At 41.6% G+C, this 22,573-nt stretch overlaps 1 protein-coding gene across 1 annotated transcript; it reads right to left on the reverse strand.

Moving 5' to 3' along the window:
• Positions 1–6: 6 nt before the first annotated feature.
• Positions 7–17,723, reverse strand: PTGDR (prostaglandin D2 receptor). The gene is made up of 2 exons (XM_004454080.3): positions 16,749–17,723; positions 7–7,183 (listed from the first exon to the last, which is right to left on the reverse strand). Exons 1-2 carry the CDS (start codon positions 17,595–17,597, stop codon positions 6,944–6,946), a joined length of 1,089 nt encoding a protein of 362 aa, XP_004454137.1. The 5' UTR covers positions 17,598–17,723; the 3' UTR covers positions 7–6,943.
• Between the last annotated feature and the right edge of the window lie 4,850 nt (positions 17,724–22,573).

A 22,573-nucleotide genomic window follows, 5' to 3' on the forward strand; every position in this document is an offset into this window, starting at 1 on the left:
GGAGCCTTTTCAAATTATCTTGGTGATTATTATAACATGCTTCCAAAGTATATTCACTTATATATTAAACATACAATTTAAAATCAAATTGAAAACAACTTCAGTTTTTTCATCAGCCATACTCTCAAATAATCCATAGAATTCTTCACAGTTTTGCTCTTCAAAATTTAAAAAACATACATACATATCCAGGTTAATACCATCTCCGAAATACTGGAAAAACCAAAGATGAAAAAAATGGGGTTGCTGCTAAGCTGGAAATAATGTAAATAATTTTGTCATTGGGAGGGATTTCTGGATGGGGGTCTTGAACCTGATATCTGGGGACTATTCAAATGTAGCCAGCTCTCCATTTCAGACTTTGAGTGTGTTGGGCTACAAAGGGCCTCTGAGATGCAGGAAACCCTCAAACGCCCCCATCTGTTCTTTTATCAAAAGTAAAAGCTCTTGCCTGCCATCTGGGTTTAGTTGTCTGTTCAGCTTAGCTTGCAGCTCATTTTTTCCATGCTTCCCTCTAGGTCATAGTGTTGCTAACCTTTGTAAACGTTTAAATGTACATTTAAAGTGCTCAGTTGTGCTCCTTCTTAGACATAGCCTGTCTTCACAAAGAGCAGAATAGGGTTGCTGATAGGTAGATGCTAAGGTTGTCACCACCACCCTCACTAAGTATGACGGAGCCCTGGGTGGGCTTCTCATTGCACCAAATGCTTTGCTGCTTCATGTAGTAAACATGGCTCTCTGTTAAATCATACATCACTGCTTTTCAAAGAAGCATAAACCTCTCTCCCCCAAACCCATAAACGTGATAAACCTATAAAAAAGAAATTTCCAAAAATGAAAACAACAGGATCTATATCCTGCCATAACCCTCTGAAGGTACTGGGGGAGAGTGTAGACTACAGTCTAGGCAGTGCAGCAGTGCTCCACAATCTATTCACCAAATGCAATGAATGTGCCACAATGACGAAAGAGGTTGCTGATGTGGGTGGAGTGGGGGTGGGGTGAGGAGTGGGGTATGTGGGAACCTCTTATATCTTTTAATGTAACATTTTTTTGGTGATCTATGCATCTTCAAAAAAATACAATTTAAAAAATGCTTAAAAAAAGAAAACATTTTGTAGCCCACCACCAAAACATAGTGACTCTTATTGAAACCCCTGCCTCACTACATAAGAAACTGGTCAAGCGATAAAAATTCTTTTTTGTTTTTTGTCCCTGGATTGTGGTCTACAGCCACTCCTGCCTTGCATTTTTAAATCATTTAGCCTTTCCACATGAGCCAGATGATGGCTGGAGAAAGCCCCTCTTTATTAGTCAAGGTTCTCTAGGGAAACAGAACAGATATGAGTGACATGAGTTTTTTTAAAAATAGGAATTGGCTCATGTGACTGTGGGGAAAGGTAAATCCAAATTCCATAGGGCAGACCAAGCTAGGAACTCCAATGAAGGTTTTTCATAAATTCCCCAGGAGAAGCTGGCTGACTGAAATGGAGATGGAAATTCTCCCTTCTTGTTGCTGAAATGTTGAAATGATCACTTCTCCTTTTAAAGCCTTCAACTGATTTGATGAGACTTCTCTCACAGTCGAGTCAATCTCCTAAATTGATTGTAGATGTAATCAGCCACAGATGCAATCAATTTAGTGATGATTTAAATACATGGAATATCCTCACAGTAATAATCAGGCCAGTGCTTGCTTGACCAACCAAATGGACACCATAACCTGGCCAGGTTGTCACATGAACTTAATAATCACAGTCCACCCCTTGTCAACTTGGCATCCATTCACATCTCCTTAAACCATATGTAATTTCTAAATAAAAACAGTTAACAGTCATATTTTCACCTAACAATACTCAACTGTCCTATATGTATCAAAAAAGATATTTGATACATACATATATATACACACACACACATACTCATAATAAAACAAGGAAGAAACATTCATAGCCATTACGGTCTTCCTTTCTGTAATGGTGTTGTAGTCATAGCTGTATTTATAACTATCTTCTGCCACTACCCATTCCACATTCCCTTTACCCTCAGCAAGCACCTCACCTGGTCTTGGTTCTTTGCCCTGTGAGGTGACCCAAACCTTCATTCCTGAAGTGTCTGCTATGGGTGGTTGCAGTTTTCCATCGACTTTAATCATAGGTAATGGTAGTACCAAGAGATGCTCTAGGGGATCTCCTGTATTCCAGGCAAACTCTTCTTTACTTCCATTGTGTAGTGCAGTTCTATTTCCCTTTGGTAGGCAGGATCAGTCACCCCAGCCAGTATAGTAATTGCCTTCTTTGGCTTTTGATTCAGAGACATGAGGAGCCCAAATTGACTGGGTGGCTGTCCTAACTTTCAGTTCAATGGAAACGTTGTGTCTCCTGGTGGAAGCACTCCTCCCCTTGGAACTAAGACCTGTAGACAAGCAGAGCTTAAAGTTTCAAGGATAGGAAGCAAAAATTTTCCTAGTGGATCACTAGGAGTAATAGTGAATTGTGCCACTCCCTTTTCTACCCCTTGATTTCTGGACTTGTGAATGCTGGCTATGGGAGAAACAGCACTATAGAACAGATGCTTATTTAGAGCATTTACAGTCTCCTGGAGAACAATGACCCAGCCCTTCAAAGTACTGCCACTCAGCTGGTGCCATAATTGAGTCTTTCAAATGCCATTCCACCATTCTATCGATCCAACTGATTCAGGGTGATGGGAAACATAGTAACACCTGTGGATTCCATGAGTGTGTACCTATTTTCACACTTTTGTTTCATTTGCTGTTAAGTGGTTTCCTTGATCAGAAGCAGCACTGTGCAGAATACTTTGATGGTGGATAAGATATTCTGTAAGTTCATGGATGGTAGTTTTGGCAGAAGCACTGCATGCAGGGAAGGCAAACCCATATCCAGAGTATATGTCTATTCCAGTTAGACCAGAAGGCTTCCCCTTCCATGATGGAAGATGTCCAATGTAATCTACTGCCAACAGGTAGTAGGATGATCACCTTGAGGAATCATATTGGGGATTGATTGTTGGTCTTTGCTGCTCCCAGACTGCACACTCAGCAGTGGTGATAGCCAAGTCAGCCTTGGTGAGTGGAAGTCCATGTTGCTGGGCCCGTGCATAACCTACATCTCTACTACAATGGACACTTTGTTCATGAACCCATTGGGCAATGAAAGGAGTGGATGTGGAAAGGGGATAACTGATATCCAATGAATGGGTCATCCCATCTAATTGATTATGAAAATCTTCTGCTGAAGTCAACCTCTGGTGAACTTTCATATGGGACACAAATATCCTCATGTTTTTTTGCCCACTCAGAAAGTTCTAGCCACATATCTCTTCCCCAGATCTCTTTGTCACCAATTTTCTAATCGTGTTCCTTCCAAGTCCTTGACCATTCAGCCAAAGCACTGGCAACAGCCCAATAAGTGTATAAACACACCTCTGGCCATTTTTCCTTCCAAGCAAAACGAACAATCAGGTGTACTGCAGTAAGTTCTGCTCACTGGGAGGATTTCCCTTCTGTCCTCTCTCCTTCAGGGATGTTCCAGAAAGGGGCTATAGTGCTATAGCTATCCTCTTTGAGGTGGTACTTGTTTAATGTGCAGAACCATCTGTAAACAAAGCCCAATTTTCTCTTCTTCATAGAACTTATTGTAAGGAACTCCCCACTAAGCTATAGCTGTGGGCTGGGAAAGAGAAGGTAATGTGTCAGGAGTGGAGAAGATTGGCATTTGGGTCACTTCCTTATGTACCTTTCTAAAGCCTTCAGGGCCTGCTCAAGCCCTGTTTCGTATATTCCACTTCCATTTTATGTAAAGGCCTACCAAAGGCTCCAAACAGCATCTCTATTTGCCATTGATACTTCAGTATCAATGGATTTGCTGGTTCAAGTGGCAAAGCAGTTTGCACAGCAGACTGGACCTGTTGCAGAGCCTTCCCTTGTTCTAGTCCCCACTCAAAACTAGCAGCTTTTCAAATCATTTAGTAGGTGGGAAGGAGTAGCATACACAAAGGAGGAATATGTTGTTTCCAAAATACAAAAGGTCAACTAGGCATTATGCCTCTTTTTTTTTTTTTTTGGTTGTAGGAAGGGCCAGATGCAACAGACTATCCTTTACCTTAGAAGAGATTCTCAACATACCACACACCACTGGACACTAAGAAATTTCACTAGGTGGAAAGTCCCTGAATTTTTGTTGGATTTATCTCCCACTCTCTGACATGCAAACGCTTTATTAATAAGTCTAGAATAGTTGCAACTTCTTGCTCACTAGATCCAATCAACATGATAATCATCAATATAATGGACCACTGTGATGTCTTGTGGGAGGGAGGAACAATCAAGGTCCCGTGGACTAGATTATGACATAAGGCTGAAGAGTTAATAAATCCCTGAGGTAGGACAGTGAACGTGTATTGCTGGCCTTGCTAGTTGAAAGCAAATGGTTTTTGGTGGTCCTTAGTAATAGCAATTGAGAAATAAAAAGCATTTACTAGATCAATAACTGCATACCAGGTACCAGGCGATGTGTTGATTTGCTCAAGCAATGATACCATATCTGGGACAGCAGCTGCAATTGAAGGTCTCCACCTGTTTAAGCTTATGATAATCTACTGCAAGGTCCATCTATTTTCTGCATAGGCCAAATAATGGGAATGTGGTAGAATCACCATCCCTGCATCCTTCAAGTCCTTGATGGAGGCAATAATCTCTGTAATCTCTCCAGGAATTCAGTGACTTATATTTTGCTATGTAGAGGTAGTTCTAGTGGCTTCCACTTAGCCTTTCCTACCGTAATAGCCCTTACTCCATAAGTTAGGGATCCAATGTGGGGATTCAGCCAGTTGCTGAGAATGTCTATTCCAACTATGCATTCTGGTACTGGGGAAATAACCACAGAATGGGTCCGAGGACCCACTGAACTCACTGTGTGATGGACCTAAGCTAAAACTCCATTGATCACCTGACCTCCATAAGCCCCTGTTCTGGTAGATGGTATTGAAGTTTTGGGTCTCCTGGAATTAATGTCCCTTCCAAGTTGGTGTCTACTAATCCCCAAAACATCTGCTTATTTCCTTTCCCCCAGGGCATAGTTACTCTGGTTAAAGGCTGTAGGTCTCTTAGGCAAGACTGGGAGGACTTCCTTTTATTCAAGGGGCTCTGGGTCTGTAAACTATCTCAAGCCAGGGACTTGATTAAGGGGCCATGACTCTGTTATTGTAATTTAAGTTCTCTTGATCTAAAACTCTTACGCTTAAACAGATCAAATAAGAATTGAGTAGGCTGCCTATCTATTTTACTTCTAAGCACCCCATGATCTACTAGCCCACACCATAGGGCTCTGGGTATCAGGCTATTTTGATTACTGCCTTGAGCCTGCTGTCCATTATAGTAGCCACACCTACTTTGTCTTTGTTGAGTAAGTGCTGCCAACCCAGGGTCTGATGCCAACTTGGCTTCTGCCAACCCAGGGTCTGATGATTGTGCTTAAGCATCCGTGCTCAGTGACAGTAGTTCCTGCAGTGGTATCTGACTAACAGAGAAGAGCAACCACAGAGCACTTCAAGGATGATGGAGTTAGTCTCATAAATTTATTCCTCACAGTTCTAGTGAGGACATTCCTGGGGTGGGTGAGCAGTCTTACATGATAAATCCAATATAACATTCCAATCTCTCTAAGCATTTTGATCCCCTCATCTACATTTACCGGGACAATTCTGGCATTTAACTTCAGGCACTGTAGACAACCTTTTGGTCCATGCTTCAGCCAACTACTCAAACAAACTGTTAGAGCCCCTTCTAAACCCTCAAGCTTTGACTCTGAATCCAGAATCTCTGCTTAGTGGGCGCATATCAATAAATTCAGCCTAATCCAACTACATGTTCATTGCACCATTATCCCAAACCCATAATATCCATTCTCACCCACAATTCCCTTATTACTATCTACCTAAATTGGGAAAATCATGCAGTTCAAGTGTGACCCTCCTGATAGGTCACACTTTGCCCCTCACCTTTTGTGAGATATTTTAGAATACAAATTTGCTCACATGGCTGTGGGGATGGGCAAGTTTAAATTCCATAGGGCATGCTGCAAGCTGGGAACTCAAATGAAGGTTTTCGATGAATTTCCCAGGAGAAGCTGACTGGCTGAAGTAGAGATGGCAATTCTCTTCTGACTGCTGAAATCATCATTTTTCAACTGATTGGATATGATGTCTCTCATTGTTGAAGGCAATCTCCATAGTTGATTACGGATATAATCAGCCATAAACGCAACCACTTATTGATGATTTAAATCCATGGACTATCCTCACAGAACAGACCAGTGCTTATTTGACCAAACAACTGGGCACCATAACATGGCCAAGTTGACACATGAACTTCACACCCTCCAAGCTCCTGACCTGTCTATATTTCCCAACTTGCTTTTCTGAGGGACATTATAACTCAGATTATACAAAGATACACAGGCAAAGAAAGTAATTAAACGGGGGCAATTATGATAAGAAACAAATGATATCAGGGTTCAGTAGACATGAGTAGGGTAAAACATTGTTAGGGTTTCTAAGACTACCCATTACATAATTGTAGACAGTGATGTTTCCACTATATTTAAATAAAGACCCCTAGTTCTCAAAATGTCTCTAAAAAAATTAGGGACATAAAGTGCAAACATTAAAACAATGAATATCCTTACTTTAAGACTTTTAACATTTACATGATATAAAATTTAAGTTACCGTTAATAGCACAGAATGAAAACACACACTAAACTGGTTTTTGAATACTGAGTAACAACACATTTTTAAGGTAGATCAAACGCTTTTTAAAAATGCATTTGGATGTTTCTGTTATGGGAGCTTACTTTTGAGGGTTTAAATAGTAAGAATATTTGTCATGCTTCTTTGGCAGCTTACCAGAGAGTAAAATACTGTCACAGACTGGATTCCATGTTAGTTCTACAGGAACTGCTTTGTGAATTTCTGTATATAAGAGGTTTTATGAAAATCTTGTGAAAAAATATCCGAAATATTGATGTCCTGAAAATGATGAAAATCCAGGGGTCCACAATAGAAATAACAGATAGAAAACGCAAGGCTCGGAGGTCTTCAGTTTCTCCAGAGTCTCCGTTTTTCTGGTCCACGGCTTTAAACGCCCCATGGTAAGCACGAATCTGTTTTGAAGAAAATAATCCCATTACAATCAGAAATGGGTGAGAGCAGCAACAAATTCACTTATTTCACCTAGTAAACTTTTTTTTTTCTATGAGAACATGGCAGCTTGGCTTGGAATATTTATTTTTGACATATTTATAAGAAGTTAAGCCTATTTCAGCTGATGCTGAAGTCAAAGTGAGGAGCCTTTGGATGCTGTATTGAAATTATATTAATGATGTTGAATCTCCAAAAAAAAAAAATTCTAAACATGTTGTCCCCAATTAGAATTTTAAAAAGAAAAAGCACATTTTTGTAATAAATGATAACCAGACCTTCGTGTGAAGAAATGATTTGGACTGGCACTATGCCAGGCAGGTAGGGACTTGTTATAAAAACCCGGTGCAGCGGCATCTCAGCTGCAAAGAGAATGCCCTGTTAGTTCAAATCCCTGAGGCAGCCTCAGTGGAGGAGCCGAAGGAAATGCAAGATAACGCGGCTAGCCTTGGGAAATCAGAAGAAGCAAAATTAAGAGCAAAGTATTCTCATCTGGGACAAAAGCTTGGAGGTTCCTCTTTCTTAAGAAAACTTTTACAGATAGGACAAAAATATTTTGATTCTGGGGATTCAAAACATGACTAACGCAAAAATGAAGAACCAGCAACCTCCTACGGTAGCCCCAGATAAGAGCGAGGTCACTGGTGACCTCATTCCCGCTCCACAGAACCTTCCTCAATGGAAACCATCCCTTGCTGCTAGCTGGCTGGCTGCTTAAAAGTGCTGAGCTTCATGTATCTTCCAACGCCCAATGTTTCTCCCTAATATGTTACTTCTCAGTTTTTTGTTTTCTTTCATTCACTGAGTCATGTGAGACAGACAGCTTTGCAGGTAGCAGTAGTGTGTGCTGCAATTGTAAGAGAATACATGCGTGTAGAGTTTTGATTAATAACAGTTGGTGATGAAAATGACACCTTAGGAAAACATAAAATAACCTACTTGAAAATCATTGTATATACAACGTAACTCCGAGCATAGTGCTGATTCCAATAAAAACAGTTTCACAATTTTAATATTTTGGATTTTTCATACTTCATCTTAATTATGGTTTTGTATGTTATGCTTATTTAATATAACCTCTATTGTACTGCTTTCTTTTGGAATTTGTAAAACAGAAGTTTAAGGCCACAAGTTGGGAGACAAGTCATGTATATTGAACACAAACAAATAGATGTGGCTTTGAAAGATTTGTATCTCTGTGCTTGAATGTGAATCGTCTTAAACCTGTTTCAGCTTTAACAGAATTTTACTTGGGCAATATTTGCCCATTGTGGTGTAACTTATGTGACTCTAGTGCTTAAAAGCTACTCTTGAAGCTAGTGTTCTTTCAGTCTGTAGTGTTAGAATACTTTTTGTTGAAGATGTGAATGAAGAGTACATGTGCATTAACTGTTGAATTCACTTTTGGGTCATTTTTTGTAAATACAATAGTTTTGCACAACCTCGCACAAACGTCTGTATTAATTTCACACTTTAAAAAGTAGATGTGCCAAAAGTTCCTACAAATCTCTGTATGTCATTAGAGCTTTTGTATAGTAAGAATAGTTTACAATCTTGGACTTACAGAATACCAAACTCAAATCTTTACTCCGTCTGCCATAGATTTTAAACCTTTTTCATTTGGTCCTGGTATCCATAACATTTGGTAGCTTTGTGCAAATATGATATGTGGCTTAGGCATATCTTTTATCTTATGCTGAATATTTCATTCTGACTATTATGAAAATTACAATTCACATACTTAATATAAACTTTTAAAATGTAGGCTCTTTTTTCTTCCACGGTCAACTTTGGGAATGCTAGAATAAGAGGCTTCAACCCTATGTCCCTTGCCCCTCTCTCCTCCTTGTTTTTTTTCTTTCTTTGACTCAAATGTAGTTGGACTGTTTGGTATCCTTAGAAGGATAGGCACCTATGTTCTCATTCTTTAAATTTGCTCTGTGGAATGCTGTATTTATAGCTAATAATGGTGTTTTCCTTATAATTTCTCAGTTGTTAATTACCCACTCTGAGTGCTGTATTATAATTAATATTTGACAATTATTTAAATAAAAGGAACTTTATGATGAAACAAATACTTGAGAAGACTGGCCTAGGAGCCTATGTAAGGAAGAACTGAAATAAATATTATGATGAGCTCAGTGAATTAGGCTTGTTAAAATTAGAGTAATTTACATGATAGGTGGAACATATCCATATTAAAATATTTAATTAGAAATTTTGCTTCTATAGAAGTCATTTGAAGAAAAATATTGATTTAATATAACTTGTGGTTGATTTAGTTAATAAGAAGTTTAATTGGGTCTCTGGGATTGTTAACCTAAGGATAAAAGCACTGATTTTTACAGTTTTATTAATTTTCTGCCTTTTAAGTTGGTAGGCCTACAGATTTTTATCCTGCAAATTGATTTATTGGTGGTTGTGATAGCCATTAATATAGTTTGTATTATGTTATTTATTAGCTAAAGGGCAGTTAGAAGAAAACATTTCATTTCTTTAACATTATACCCTTAAAACTGTTACTGTATCTCTATCATTTGTGATGCAATATGACACTTTGCCTGTATTAAAAGGCCAAGAGTAAATTCCAACATCTACAGAGTTTGGAATTTATGCTGAAACTTGTCAAATAGTCCTTCCAAACTTACACTTGTGAAATACATCCCCAAAAATTGATCTACATAATTTCTATTAAAAAAAAAACAAAAGCACAAAACCTGGTGCAAACTCTGCAGTCATATTTGAGAGTCATTGATTGTACAATGTAGATGGATGGTATGGTGCATGTGACAGTTCATAGCTGTCACATTAATCCATTCCTGTGGGTGTGGACCTACTATAGGGTGGACCTTTGAATATGTTACTTCAAGAAGGTGTGGCCCAGGGTTGGTCTTATTCCTCTTACTCTAGTCCTTTATAAGAGAACAAAATTCATATGAAGAGGAGAAAACCACTGAAACCAGAAGCTGAAAGCAAGGAAACCTGGAAATGAAAGCAGATGCCACCATATGCCTTGCCATGATCCTTGCCATGTGACAGAGGAGTCCAGAACCACAGCCCGCTGGTCTTCAGGGAGAAAGCATCACCTGATAATGCCTTGATTTGGACACTTTCATGGCCTCAGAACTGTAAGCTTGGAAGTTAATAATAAATCCCCATTTTAAAAGCCAACCCATTCCTGGTATATCACATTCCAGCAAGCTAGCCAACTAAAACTGTGTGGGGGGAAAAAAAAAAAAAGACTGGAGCAGACACCTCTTTGGCTCTTTGGTGAGCATCAGGTTGTGGCTAATTAACACCAGGTCACTCTGACTCTCAGCCTCCAAGACTGTGCTGTGCTGTGCTGTGAAGAAACTCGTGCTGCTGTCACTGCAGCCCTGTGACCAGCACCTCCTACCTTCAGCTTTGTCCTCCACTAAACGCCCTTGTGGGACCTGGTTCACGAGCCAGCCCCTGGTTAGAGCTCTGCCTACAGGCCCTTTGCTCTCAGGATGGTGTACTTTAAAGACCATGTCCCATAATGACGAAAGAGGTTGTTGATGTGGGAGGAGTGGGGTAAGGGGAATGGAGGGTATACGGGGACCTCATATTTTTTTTAATGTAGCATTTAAAAAGAAATAAAGAGAGAGAGAAAAAAAGACTATATTCTCCACCTTTGAACGCGATCAAGCAAGCAAGCAAATAAATCGCACTGAGCGTCCAAACTAAGAGTTCTTCCAGATCTGCTTTTAAGTGCTAAATTTACTTTTGATTTTGATCTTTCAGTTTGTTACAACAACTGCATTCACATGACAGGGACAGACCTAGGATCAGAGTGGAATCTGAGGTATACCTGGGAAACCCAGTCTGATTAAGTCCCTGAGATTTTCTATATATCGTGAGCCCTGCAGGTCCCTGCCAGGCTATGCAGCTAAAGAACTAAAATGGAACACAAACAGATCCATGGAATCTTTAACAAACAGGGTCACCACACTTCCATAAATTCAGATTCTCTTTACAGCTAGTATCCTTAAACCCATACTTTTTTTCAGTCCTTTTTCTTTCTTCTGCCTGCTTCCTGTCCTTTTTTAGTAGTAAGCTCAGAAATGACATTTGTGAAATGTCACATGTATGGAGGCACAAATGAAACAGAAACTTACAATCAATATGAAGAGACGACATACACTCCAATGAAAAGACACGAGGAGACTTACAAAATCTAAATTATTGTCAATTATTTTACTAAACTAGATTGTTCTTTCCATGGCTGACATCCTGTTTTCAGACTATGAAAAGAAAATAAAACACATGCAAAAAATAAGGCTACTTACCTATGCCAGCCACTCCTATTGTCTTTGTCTTCCCTGAGGTCCTCAGAACGCTGCAAACAGCTTTACCCCATGGCTTTTCCTGCTATTTCAGCCAGCACTGATCTCTAGACCACCACTACCACTGCCTCCCCCTCCGCTGGAGGCCAGCCACCTTTACTTGACGCCATTACATTACTTGGTGCCTATTGAGATTCTAAATCATAATGGGCAAAATGGACCCTAATGAGACAGATAATACGCATCATCAACATTAGCAGGAGGAACTATGGTTAAGTGCAGAGACCAGACCCATTCAGGGCAATCAAGGAACAAGCCTTTGAGAAGAAGCATTTTCCCATAATTGTTTCCTTATCTTTTTACTCACTCTCATTCCTACCAAGCACGCAGTGGGCTCAGTCACTTCTATCTAGTGCACTTAGGAAAATGTCTTAGATTCAGTCATTCCCTGAATCTGAATACCTTTCCTATCATCATTAATAATACAAACAGTAATAATAATGGCTAATGTATATAATGAGCTTACTCTTCCCAGGGATTGTTCTAAGCACTTTAACATTTTTATTTCATCCTCACAAAAATCCTATGAAGAAGGTACTAATCATTATCCCCATTTCACAGATGCAGAAAGTGATTACATTCCCCAATCCCATCTCCCTTGAAGGCCCATCTCAGATATTACCCCTTTCAGGAAACCTTTTTAAGGCATCAGCTTTAGAGACCAACTATCTGGACCAGAATTTCCTCACTAACTGTGTGACTTCAGGCCAGTTACGTTGTTTCCTTATTTATACAATGAGGATACATGTACCTGCCTTCCAGGATTGTTGTGAAGTTTGAATGAGATGGTGTAAATAGAAACTTGAAAACAGATTTTAGTATATAACAAGTCAATAGTTAACTAGTGTTATTACTATATCAATTAGAAGTAACTCCTTTCCTCCTTTAAAATCCCTATGACCCTAATCATGCTTCCCACCCCAGTATTATAGCTTACATGGGAAGACGTGGTGCTTTTCTCCTATTCTGACCCCTCAATGGATTAGTGTCTTGGATGTGATAGGTACCAGACATATACTGAACGGATAAATGGATGACAATAGGCTATATGCTTAATTTGGTTTACAAAGTAAACAGTTTATTTAGGTTGTCTTTACATTTGCTTATTTCTCCCCAGTTGAGGTACAGCAAAATGTAATTTGAGAATGCTTGATTATTTGGGATCTGGCAACTGAAGGATTACTTTAATTTTTAAAAAAGTTTTTTATTATTATGCAGTATTTATCTATGTTCTATTGCATATTATGTTATTTGTCTTTTCAAATGACTTGATTTGTATTAGAATTATATTCTACAACTGGCATTTTTTTAAAAACTCAATTTACACTAATAGAATCAGTGTGGGAAGGGCGCCCTCTTATGGATTTTGGAGTCCATAAAGAAGTGTCACTGTTGCCAATTGCGATTTACCTTAGCTAGACTTCTCTGCTGAGAGTTCTCTTGGTACTGACGCCCTCTTCTGGCCAATCCATGCACCCCGAACCCCAATTCTCTGCTCCAGCCTTTTATTTTATTTTTTCAATTTTTTTAATTTTTAAGATTTATTTATTTATTTCTCTTTCCCCCACCCCGCCCCCTCCCTCCCAGTTGTCTGCTCTCTGTGTCCATTTGCTGTGTTTTTCTGTGACCACTTCTATCCTTGTCAGCAGCACTGGGAATCTGTTTCTTTTTGTTGTGTCATCTTGTTGTGTCAGCTCTCCCGTGTGGGTGGCACCATTCTTAGGCAGGCTGCACTTTCTTTCACGCTAGGCGGCTCTCCTTACGGGTGCACTCATTGCGTGTGGGGCTCCCCTACGCGGGGGATACCCCTGCGTGGCAGAGCACTCCTTGCGCGCATCAGCACTGCGTGGGCCAGCTCCACACGGGTCAAGGAGGCAAATCTACTCCAGAATCTTTGTCCTGTGCTCATCTTTTGCCTATACTCCCTTATATGCCTCTAACAGCCAGTTTGATCAGAAAAGCATCCCACCCATTCTTTCTACCCACCAAAATGAGATACACATAAGAGTTACCCCAATACATGCAGATGTCCTCCACCAATTATCTGACTCCATGGATTCTAACACATGCACTTAAACAAGCTTGTGCTTATCTTTACTGGCTTACAACTTCTCAATTACTACGTCTTATCCATCCCTGATCTCCCATCCCACATTAATACACTGCATCTTTCTAAGGCAAAACTAATTTTGATGAAAATATATTAAATGCATTAGAGAACCACAAATAGCTTCTAAAGCTCAGTTCCATAATCTCTATACTTTCTTCCTACTGTATCAAATACGAATTTTGAAGAATATTCAGTCTATTTAACTATCTCGTTCTAATCCAGCATTATAGCCAAGTTACTAATTTAAAAAATCATTATCCAACAAACTTTTCACCAGCTTAATGAGTTTAATGAAATACAATATATGCCATAGGTAAGTTTTTTAAGCTCTTTTTTCATTTAGAAAATGTTTAAATACAACCTTATTTTACAGTCACTGGGTCCCTGTCTTCTTTAGAAGAGTGACTCTTAAAGTGTAGGAGCTCCTTATGTTCTAGCAGTGTGTCTGCGAGGTCAAAACTATGTTCATAAAAACGCTAGGATGCTATTTGCCTTTTTTGTTCAGAGGCTACATGCTATGTGATTATATCACTGTCAGGGATAATGGAAAATGTGCTTGCATAGTATTTTGTTTTCCAGACCTCCCTGGATTATTGGGTTTAGTGCATAAATATGAGCATATTCAGAGACTGTTTGTTCTCATACTTCTACTTTGGTCTTAAAATGCTTTAATAGGTTTATCTGCCATAATGTCTAACTTTATTATCATTCAATGAATCATTATTTTGAAATCCCAAAGTTTTCCTCGCACCAATGCAGAAACACAAGAAATACAATTTATCTTTTTTTGCAGCAATTTTTTAAAAATTAGTTTTAAGTTCTCTCTACATACATATATTTATTTACTTATGTATTACACATTAGTAAGCTCTTTGAGTCCTAAATAATGTTTAAAATTAAAAAGGGATCCTTAAACCAAAAAAAGTTTGAGAATCACTGCCTTAGAATATAATGCCATTTTTCCAGGTCATATTTCTTGATGAGTTTTCTGCATCTACCAGGTAATGATAATAAGTAGAAGTTATTGTTAGTAATAATGGCAACACTAAATATTAAGGCTGGGTACTTGGCTTGCTGTTTTATATGTATATTATTTCTTAAAGGACAGTTACAGCGATCCTCATTTTACAAATGAAGAAACAGGCATCAGAAAGGGTAAATGAGCTACTATCACAGCTAGTAAGTGGTGATGCCTGATTCACATCAAGGTCTGATGCTGAAGCCTTTACCCTTTCTAGATGTGAAGAATGCTGTCTGCATTACACATTTAGAAACTTCACAGGTCTATACAAAATTATTTTCAATTCCATCATTTCCTTCAGTCCTCACAACTTCTCTACTATTCAAATCCCCTTAGAGATATGTCCAATTGCCCAAATTTGGAATGTATAGTGCTGTTTTCTGCATTATTCTTACTAACACAGTCATACTCGGGACATAATTTCCACGAATTATTTGGCTATTGTCTGCTTTTTATCACAGGTTGGGTAAGTGAGGCTTATACTGTAGAGCAGGGATTGGCAAATCTTTTCTGGAAATAGTAAATATTTTAGCCTGTCTGAGTCAAGGGACAAAATTGTGACTATTTGGTAAGTATCTTTATAACACAAGAGAAAGCATATACTGCAGGGGGTTTTTTTAATCAATGGAAGTCAAAATGTATTAATGTTGAGTATAATTTTTTATAATACTAATGAGAAAGAAAGTCAGATTTTGTTTGTTTTTGTTTGTTTGTTTGTTTGTTTAAATAGCATTTGGCTTAATCAGGTTCAAAGTTCCCATTCCCAGTCACCAACTAGTTTGCAGAATTCATCAACTTAAAACAAAACAAAAAACCACTTAACTTCAGGGCTATACAAAAACAACTGGTAGGCAGGATTTGGTCCAAGGGCTATTCACATCCTACCTGGTGACCTGGTAAGAATGCAAATTCTTTAGAAACTCTGGGAGATAGGGCCCAGCAAGCTGTATTTTTTAAAGCCCTGCTGATAATTCTCATCATGCTAAGTTTAATAGCCACTGCTATCTGTCTATATCTTCATCTATCTATCCATCATCTTTGTATTTTTGGAGTTCAGATTCTAATCTACCTGGTCATGCTACAGAAACCTCTCTGCCCATGCACTAAGGCATCCATTTAAGAGAAAATCACATTATATTTCACCTTCATCCACCACTGAAAGCAGCATCCATATTGCTACACTTTCCTATTCACAGAAGTTTTTGGACTTCAAAGACGTTGACCTGGCAATCTAATTTATGTAAATATTATTCTTGCTCAACACTAGGGATGGGGGTGGATTAGGAGAAGGAGCTTCTTGTTTAAGGTTTCTCAAGTCTCAGCCATTCCCAGGTGTCTTGGCGGGTACCCCAGCTCGGAACACCTTCAAAAGGAGGAGGTAATTCAACTTCCACTCCACCATCATCGTTCGCACCCCTACCCGCTGCTCTACACTCACTGGCCAAGACAGAAGTAAAACCTGTCAAGGCAGTTTATCAAAATGATACTTACATCTCTGCCTGTGAAGGCAGCCAGAAACAGCAGCGACCGCGCCTTAAAGTTTATGCACAAGTTCTTTCAAAACTAAAATTAGGCTTTTAGTCACTCACCTCAGCAAATAACTGGCAAGATTCTACCTTCGCATATACTTTTTTCCACGCCAACACGCCGGAGAACCCCCAGAGGCCCTTCGCCATTTCTGATACCATTAAAAATCATGGGCAGGTCTAATGATTAAAGAAAGAAAACATTACCCAGCCAAGGAGAAGAAGTAGAGGACCCGTATTGCCTTTGAGGTGCGAAATGACCCAGATATCTAGCTGGAGGGAAGCAGAGAGGAGGGGTTTCTGGCAACCGCAGAGGGTTTTGCTGCGCTAAGGGGACACTCTCAGACTCTGACTTTCCCTTTTTTCGACAAACAGGGAGCCCGACCTAGGGGGCTCCGCAACAAACCTCTTGGCCCAGGGGCAGCTACTTGCTGCATGCCATGCGCTCCACCCTTGCCGCACAGCATGCGTGGACCCACGACCCAGTCACCCCCAAAGACTCACAATTAACGGTAGGGAGCACATGGTGAAGAGCACGGTCATGAGGGCCAGCAGCAGGAGATGATCTCTTTCCTCTAGAGGTTGTGCGGACGCGTCCCTCTCGCGAGCGCCCGGCTCCGGAGGGTCCCTGGTGCCGGAGCGCGGGAGCCACCGCAGCCGCCGGTGCATGGCGTAGAGGTTGCGCATGGCGCTCAGGTTGCACAGCACGGTGGCCAGGACCAGAAGCGCCATGAGGCTGGCGTACAGCACCGAGTAGCCCAGCACCGAGGGCGAGCCCTCCCGGTGGACCATCCGGATGAAGCACCAGGTGCCGGGGCAGTACTGCACGAACTGCCCGAAGCCCGCGAAGGGCAGCGCGCAGAAAGCCAGGCAGAAGACGCCCACGGAGGGCGCCACCAGCGCGCCCCGGCGCAGAGTGATGTGCCGTCGATAGAAGAAGGGGTGCTCCAGCGACAGCCAGCACTCCAACGCCATGGCTAAGAGCTGCAGCGTCGAGGCGAGCCCGAAGAAGGACATGAAGAAGGCGAAGGCTTGGCACAGCGAGCTGCTGCCCGACGTGGGCACCAGCCCGCGCAGGCTCCGGTTCTGCGCGTAGGCGGCCAGCACCACGGAGCTCACCAGGCACTTGCCCAGTAAGTCGGTGACTGTCAGGCCGCACACCAGCACGTAGAAGACCGAAGGCGGCGAGCGCTGCGGACGCGGCGGGCACGAACCGAGCCCCGAGCGCGCCAGCAGCCCGAGGGCCAGCAGGTTGCCCAGGAGGCCCGCGCTGAAGAGCACCCCGCCCATCGTCGCCGAGTTGCCCTTCTCCACCCAAGTGATGTTGTGGCAGGGGTAGAGCTGCGGGCTCATGGCGGGCGGGCGCGGCAGGCGGGCAGGGAGGTTAAGGGACGGGTAGGGCCCCGAAGCCCGGGTGCGGAGGAGCGCCCCCGCCGTCTGCGCGCGGCTGGGGCCAACAGGCTGCGCCGCAGAGGAAGCTCCGCGGGCCGGCGGGTGTCCCCCACCGCGGGCGCCTCCTATTTAAACTCTCTGGTCACACCCCTTCGGGAGGGGCGGGACGCTGGGCCGGGCGCGCACCGTGCTGGCAATGCAGAACGAGGAACAGCGGAGATGAGGGCTTGGCCCTGACCCGCAGGGACCCAAGGGAGGCACCGCCTGCCCAGAGTGGGAAGAAGCGAAGGAAAGTAGCCAGTGTTCAAGGACCGAAATGCAGTCCTTCCTGAGCACTACTGAAATGGAGGAGAAATTAAGCAATATCCACAAGGGAGAAGGCGGGCGAGGGGAGGAGGTGGTGGTGGGACTCTGAAGATGAGCACAGAGGAGGAGGCCGAGAAGAGGCTACCATTTAGTTTTGTTGGATTAGTGTTTTAAGGAAGGGTTAAGGTAACTAACATTTGCATAGCTCTTAAGCCTTAGCTCCTATTCCCCTTCTAGAGCCAGGCAAAGTGCGGCATGAACAATTCTTTCCATTGCACAAATGAGAAAACTGAGGCCTTGGAAGGCTAAGCAGTCTGTCCAATGTGATGAGAGCTACCAAGTGGCAGAGTTGGACCTGATTTTCTATTTAGAGTCCATCTGTCTTCCTCCAGGGCTCCTCCACCCCAAGAGGTTGGCCACATTTCAGGGAAATGGTTCCAGTGAGGACCAAGGTTGGCCTGGCTACCAGGAATCATAGCAGCAGTGTAGATACTGTGGGAGGAGAATGACTTCGGGCAGTGACATTTGTCATCACATAGACCTGGGCTCACCTGCTTCTGCTACTCACTGCCCATGTGACTCTCAGGGACTTACTTATCCTTTCGGGCAATAGCATCTGCTGGACCTGCTTGGCTCTTTCAGGCATAGACATAACCATGTAAAATGCGGGCACATAATGAGTGCTGGTACAATGTGGTCCTGATTCTCAGGTGATGGCAGGCAGGTTGCTGGTGTTTAACTGCAGTTTTTAGCAGGAATTGTGAAACCAGGAAAGAGTAGATTTGGTTTAGGGCTTTCACACTCCCCTTTCTATGAAGTCCTTCAATAGGGTTAGTTCCCTTGTCTAACTAGCCTCCTTTCTCTCATCCCCACCACTCACCCCAACCTTTAGCCGTAATTAATAATGATGGGCTTAGAAGAGCCCTGCCTTCATTGATGAAATGGAAAGAACAGACTCTAATACCAAAAGACATGAGACTTTGATGAAAGTTGAGGTCTCCTCCTCAGATGCACACATGCACACACACACACACACACAAATGCTCACTGTACATCATTACAGGGTATTCAGTTTCCTGAAGTCTCCCCCCCCACCCCCCCACGGTGCCAAGAGAAGGCCCAACAGATTCTAGCTTAAGAAGCCCTCCTCTGCACAGGGGTGTACTCCAGAAGAATACCCATGCCAGTTCTTTGCACCGTTATTTTTCTGCTCCAGCTGCCTCCCCTCCATACCCTTTCCAGAAGTAGTACACAGGGTCAAAGGAAGCCAAGAATGTAAACAACTCATTAAAAATAACCCCAAAGTGTGACTGATGGGCCAGCTGTGGTGTGGGTGCCTGCCATGGTTTACATATGTCATGTTTCAAAGTTTGATAGTCTTGAACGGGTACAATTCAGGAAACCACATGTTTCCTTCTGGCCAATGTAGCTGGCCTTTACCATGGGTTTTCCGGCTGCCTTTCCTGGCTGCTTTGCTCTTGTCTGCCCCGCCTTGTTCTCAGGCTAAACTTTGGAGTCTCCTATTCCTGCTCCAAAATAATCTTATTTTATAACTTCACTGTTCTGCAAAAAGAAGGATAATTTGTTCATGCATCCAGTATTTTTTGAGCTTTTACTTTGTGCCAGGGTGTTTCAGGGTGAGAGGGTGAGATATGTGGGCACTGAGGATATAGCAAATAAGGGAAAGTGAATAACTTGTCACGTGAGTTTTATATGCTTATAAACATTAATGTCAGCTTTCAGAAAAATGAAGCTAAGCTTCTTTATTTTTTTCTAAGAGGTAAACTTTTAATGAAAATATTGTAGGCCCCAATTACAAGGTAAAATTATCTCCATTATCTGAAGAACTGAAGCATCCTGGTTAATTGTGTTGTAAGACATCTTCTGGGAACATACATATGGGCCAATGTGAACAGATGATTTTGACTATAAAATTATATTATGATTACTGTAAATGTAAAAACTATATATGCACAAAGACAAGGCTTTGAAGTTGACAAAGGAAAACTGACTTAAACCTGAGAAGGAGAGTAAATATTTTCTCCTTGGGTTTCAATATTTTAAATATGGTATACCTGTAACAGTTATTTTAAAGATTTTAAAGAGAAAAACAGTGTATGCTCTTGGCCCAGACTTTAGGAAGGGGAAGAGAAAGTTTTTTCCTGGGATCACTATTGACTGTGCTTCTAAATCTTATCCTTTCCTCATTCATACGGAACTCCAAGTAACACTTTGGGTTGGGGTTTGTGAAGTGCAAAGAATGGAGAGGGGGATGTTTAAAAGCAGAACAAAATTAGTTACCAATTTTGGAGCCCCTTTGTGAGCTAGTGCCTGAACTAGATACTTCATAGAGTAGTGATGGCATGATTTGGGGGTCATCTGTGTGAATTCAAATCTTAGCTTTGCCCCTTGCCAGCTCTGGACCCTTGAGCAATCTTCTGACCTTTCTAAACCTCAATTTCCTCATCTGTAAAACTGGGGGAGATCATTGTTCCTAATTCATAGAGAAGTTATGAGACTTAAATCAAAAACTGTCAAACTTGGCTGCATTTTTGAATCACATGGAAAGCTTTCAAAATTCGTGTGATGTTTCAGCACCTCACATCAATGAAATCAGACTTTCTAGATGTGCCCCCAGGCATCAGTATTTTTTGAAGTGCCCTATTGTGCAACTTAGGTGAGAGCCACTGGAGGTTGGTGTCTATGACATGCTCTGCATGGCTCTCTAAATGATGTTAATTATGGTTTTTAGTCCTACCAACAGAATTTTTCTCCTGTTTTCCAGATAAAGTGAACAAGACTCAGGTTAATAACTTGTCCAAGTCCACATAACTAGTAAGTGATGAGTCTAGAATGGCATGTAGTTTTTTTGGATTCCTCAGGCCTCTTCTTTGGAGAAAGAGAAAAGTGGAGAAGAGGAGAGGATGAGAAAGCAAGGTGAAACCAATTTTCTGAACCTGCTCAGTAGTGGGGCGTTAGAGCTCCAGCCAGGGTCAGGTGGCATGCAAGCTCCCTGTCTTTCAGCTGGTTGCATAATGTCTTGTGGCCATGTCTGCACAAATGTTATTTCAGCATCTGTTTGCAAAAATCTGCAGGTAATTTCATAAAAGTTCCCCAACATTATGTCTAGCAAGAAATTCCTGTTTGATGCCTTTTCCTGCCAAATCCTCCCGAGATTCTGAGACATGGGCCACATGTAAATCAGGATTAGGATCTCTATATGTCCAAGACTTGAAGAGAACATACTTTCAGTTTTAACTTGGCTATAGCTTAAACCCTAAAGATAGGAATTAATTTTTTAAAATGTCTTTTGGTGATGGTTTTTGGGACTAAATAAATTATGAAGTAAACTATTTATTCACTCTATTAGAGGTTGTGAATGTTCAGTGATTACTGAGATTTTCTAACAGTTTGCTTGTGGTTCTTTTACTGGTTGTTGGTGGGTGTAGCAAGTTGGGTTCCCTGGGAAGCAGATTCTGAGGTGGAGATGAGAGTATAGGATATTTATTAGGGTATCCTTTGGGGATTAACTCCTATGAAAGGGAAGGGAAAGAAGCAAGACTGGGCAGAAGGAAATGCTGGGGTGTGAAACAGTTTCAAGAAAGATTGCAAATAACCCTACTGAAAGCTCAGAAGCTGAAAGGGTACCTCAAAGTGGCCCTGAATTTGTGGAAAGGGGCTGGGCATTTATGCCCTAGGGTGGACCAAGCATTGGGTGCAGACTGCTTTGGGAAGGCCAGTGGCCTTGGGTACTGCAATTCTCTTGAGCCAAGGTAATGCCTGGGGAGGGCTAACTGAGGGTTATCTTATGGCAGTCCTCCAACAGCAGGGGGAATATGTCCTTCAGTCCTGAAAGGGATCTGGATGGCTCATCACAGATTCTACTGGGGGTATGGTGGTTTGAAGCTCTATGGATCCCAGAAAAACATGTTCTTAAACCCAATCCATTCCTGTGGGTGTGAACCCATTGTAAGTAGGACCCTTTGATGCGGTTACTTCAGTTATGGTGGGGCCCAGCCCAATCATGCTGGGTCTTAATTCCCATTACTGGAATTCTTTATAAATGGAATAAAATTCACAGTGAGAGAGAGCCATGGAAGCAAGAAGCTGAAATTCACTGGAACCTGGAAGAACACAGAGAGGCCAGGAGAGGCCTCCATGTGCCTTATGATGTGACAAAGGAGTCAAAGATCAAGAATCACCAGTCAGCCCCAAAACTCCAGTTTTGGGGAAGAAAATATTACCTTGATGATGCCTTTGTTTGGACTTTCTCCCAGCATCAAACCATGAGTGAATAATTTTCACTGTTTAACCTGACCCATTTCAGGGTATTTGCTTGAGCAGCCTAGGAAACTAAACAAGGGCATCTCGGTTGAGACCCTTAGTCAGCATGCCCTTAAGTTCCCACCTATATGTACCCTAAGTTTAAAGGAGTCTCTCTGAATACCTTTACGGTGACCTCAGGAAGGTTAGGCCAATGCTTAACAATGAAGCACAAACAATTATAGGGGTTGGAAGCCTCCAACATTAAGAATGAGTTATTATAACTAAATGTTAATACCATTGGCATGAACATTACACCATTTTTTTAAAAATTCATACTGTTTTAAGTCTTGCTTTCCTCAGCATAG

This window comes from Dasypus novemcinctus, chromosome 3 (genome assembly GCF_030445035.2).
Source record: "Dasypus novemcinctus isolate mDasNov1 chromosome 3, mDasNov1.1.hap2, whole genome shotgun sequence".
In the NCBI taxonomy this organism is placed as follows: Eukaryota; Metazoa; Chordata; class Mammalia; order Cingulata; family Dasypodidae; genus Dasypus; species Dasypus novemcinctus.

Coding starts and splice junctions, on each gene's coding strand:
- PTGDR (XM_004454080.3), bottom strand. CDS start 17,597: ATGAGCCCGCAGCTCTACCCCTGCCACAACATCACTTGGGTGGAGAAG. Junction 7,184..16,748: donor TGTGCTCCCTACCGTTAATT/GTGAGTCTTTGG, acceptor TCTTCAAAACAG/ATTCGTGCTTACCATGGGGC.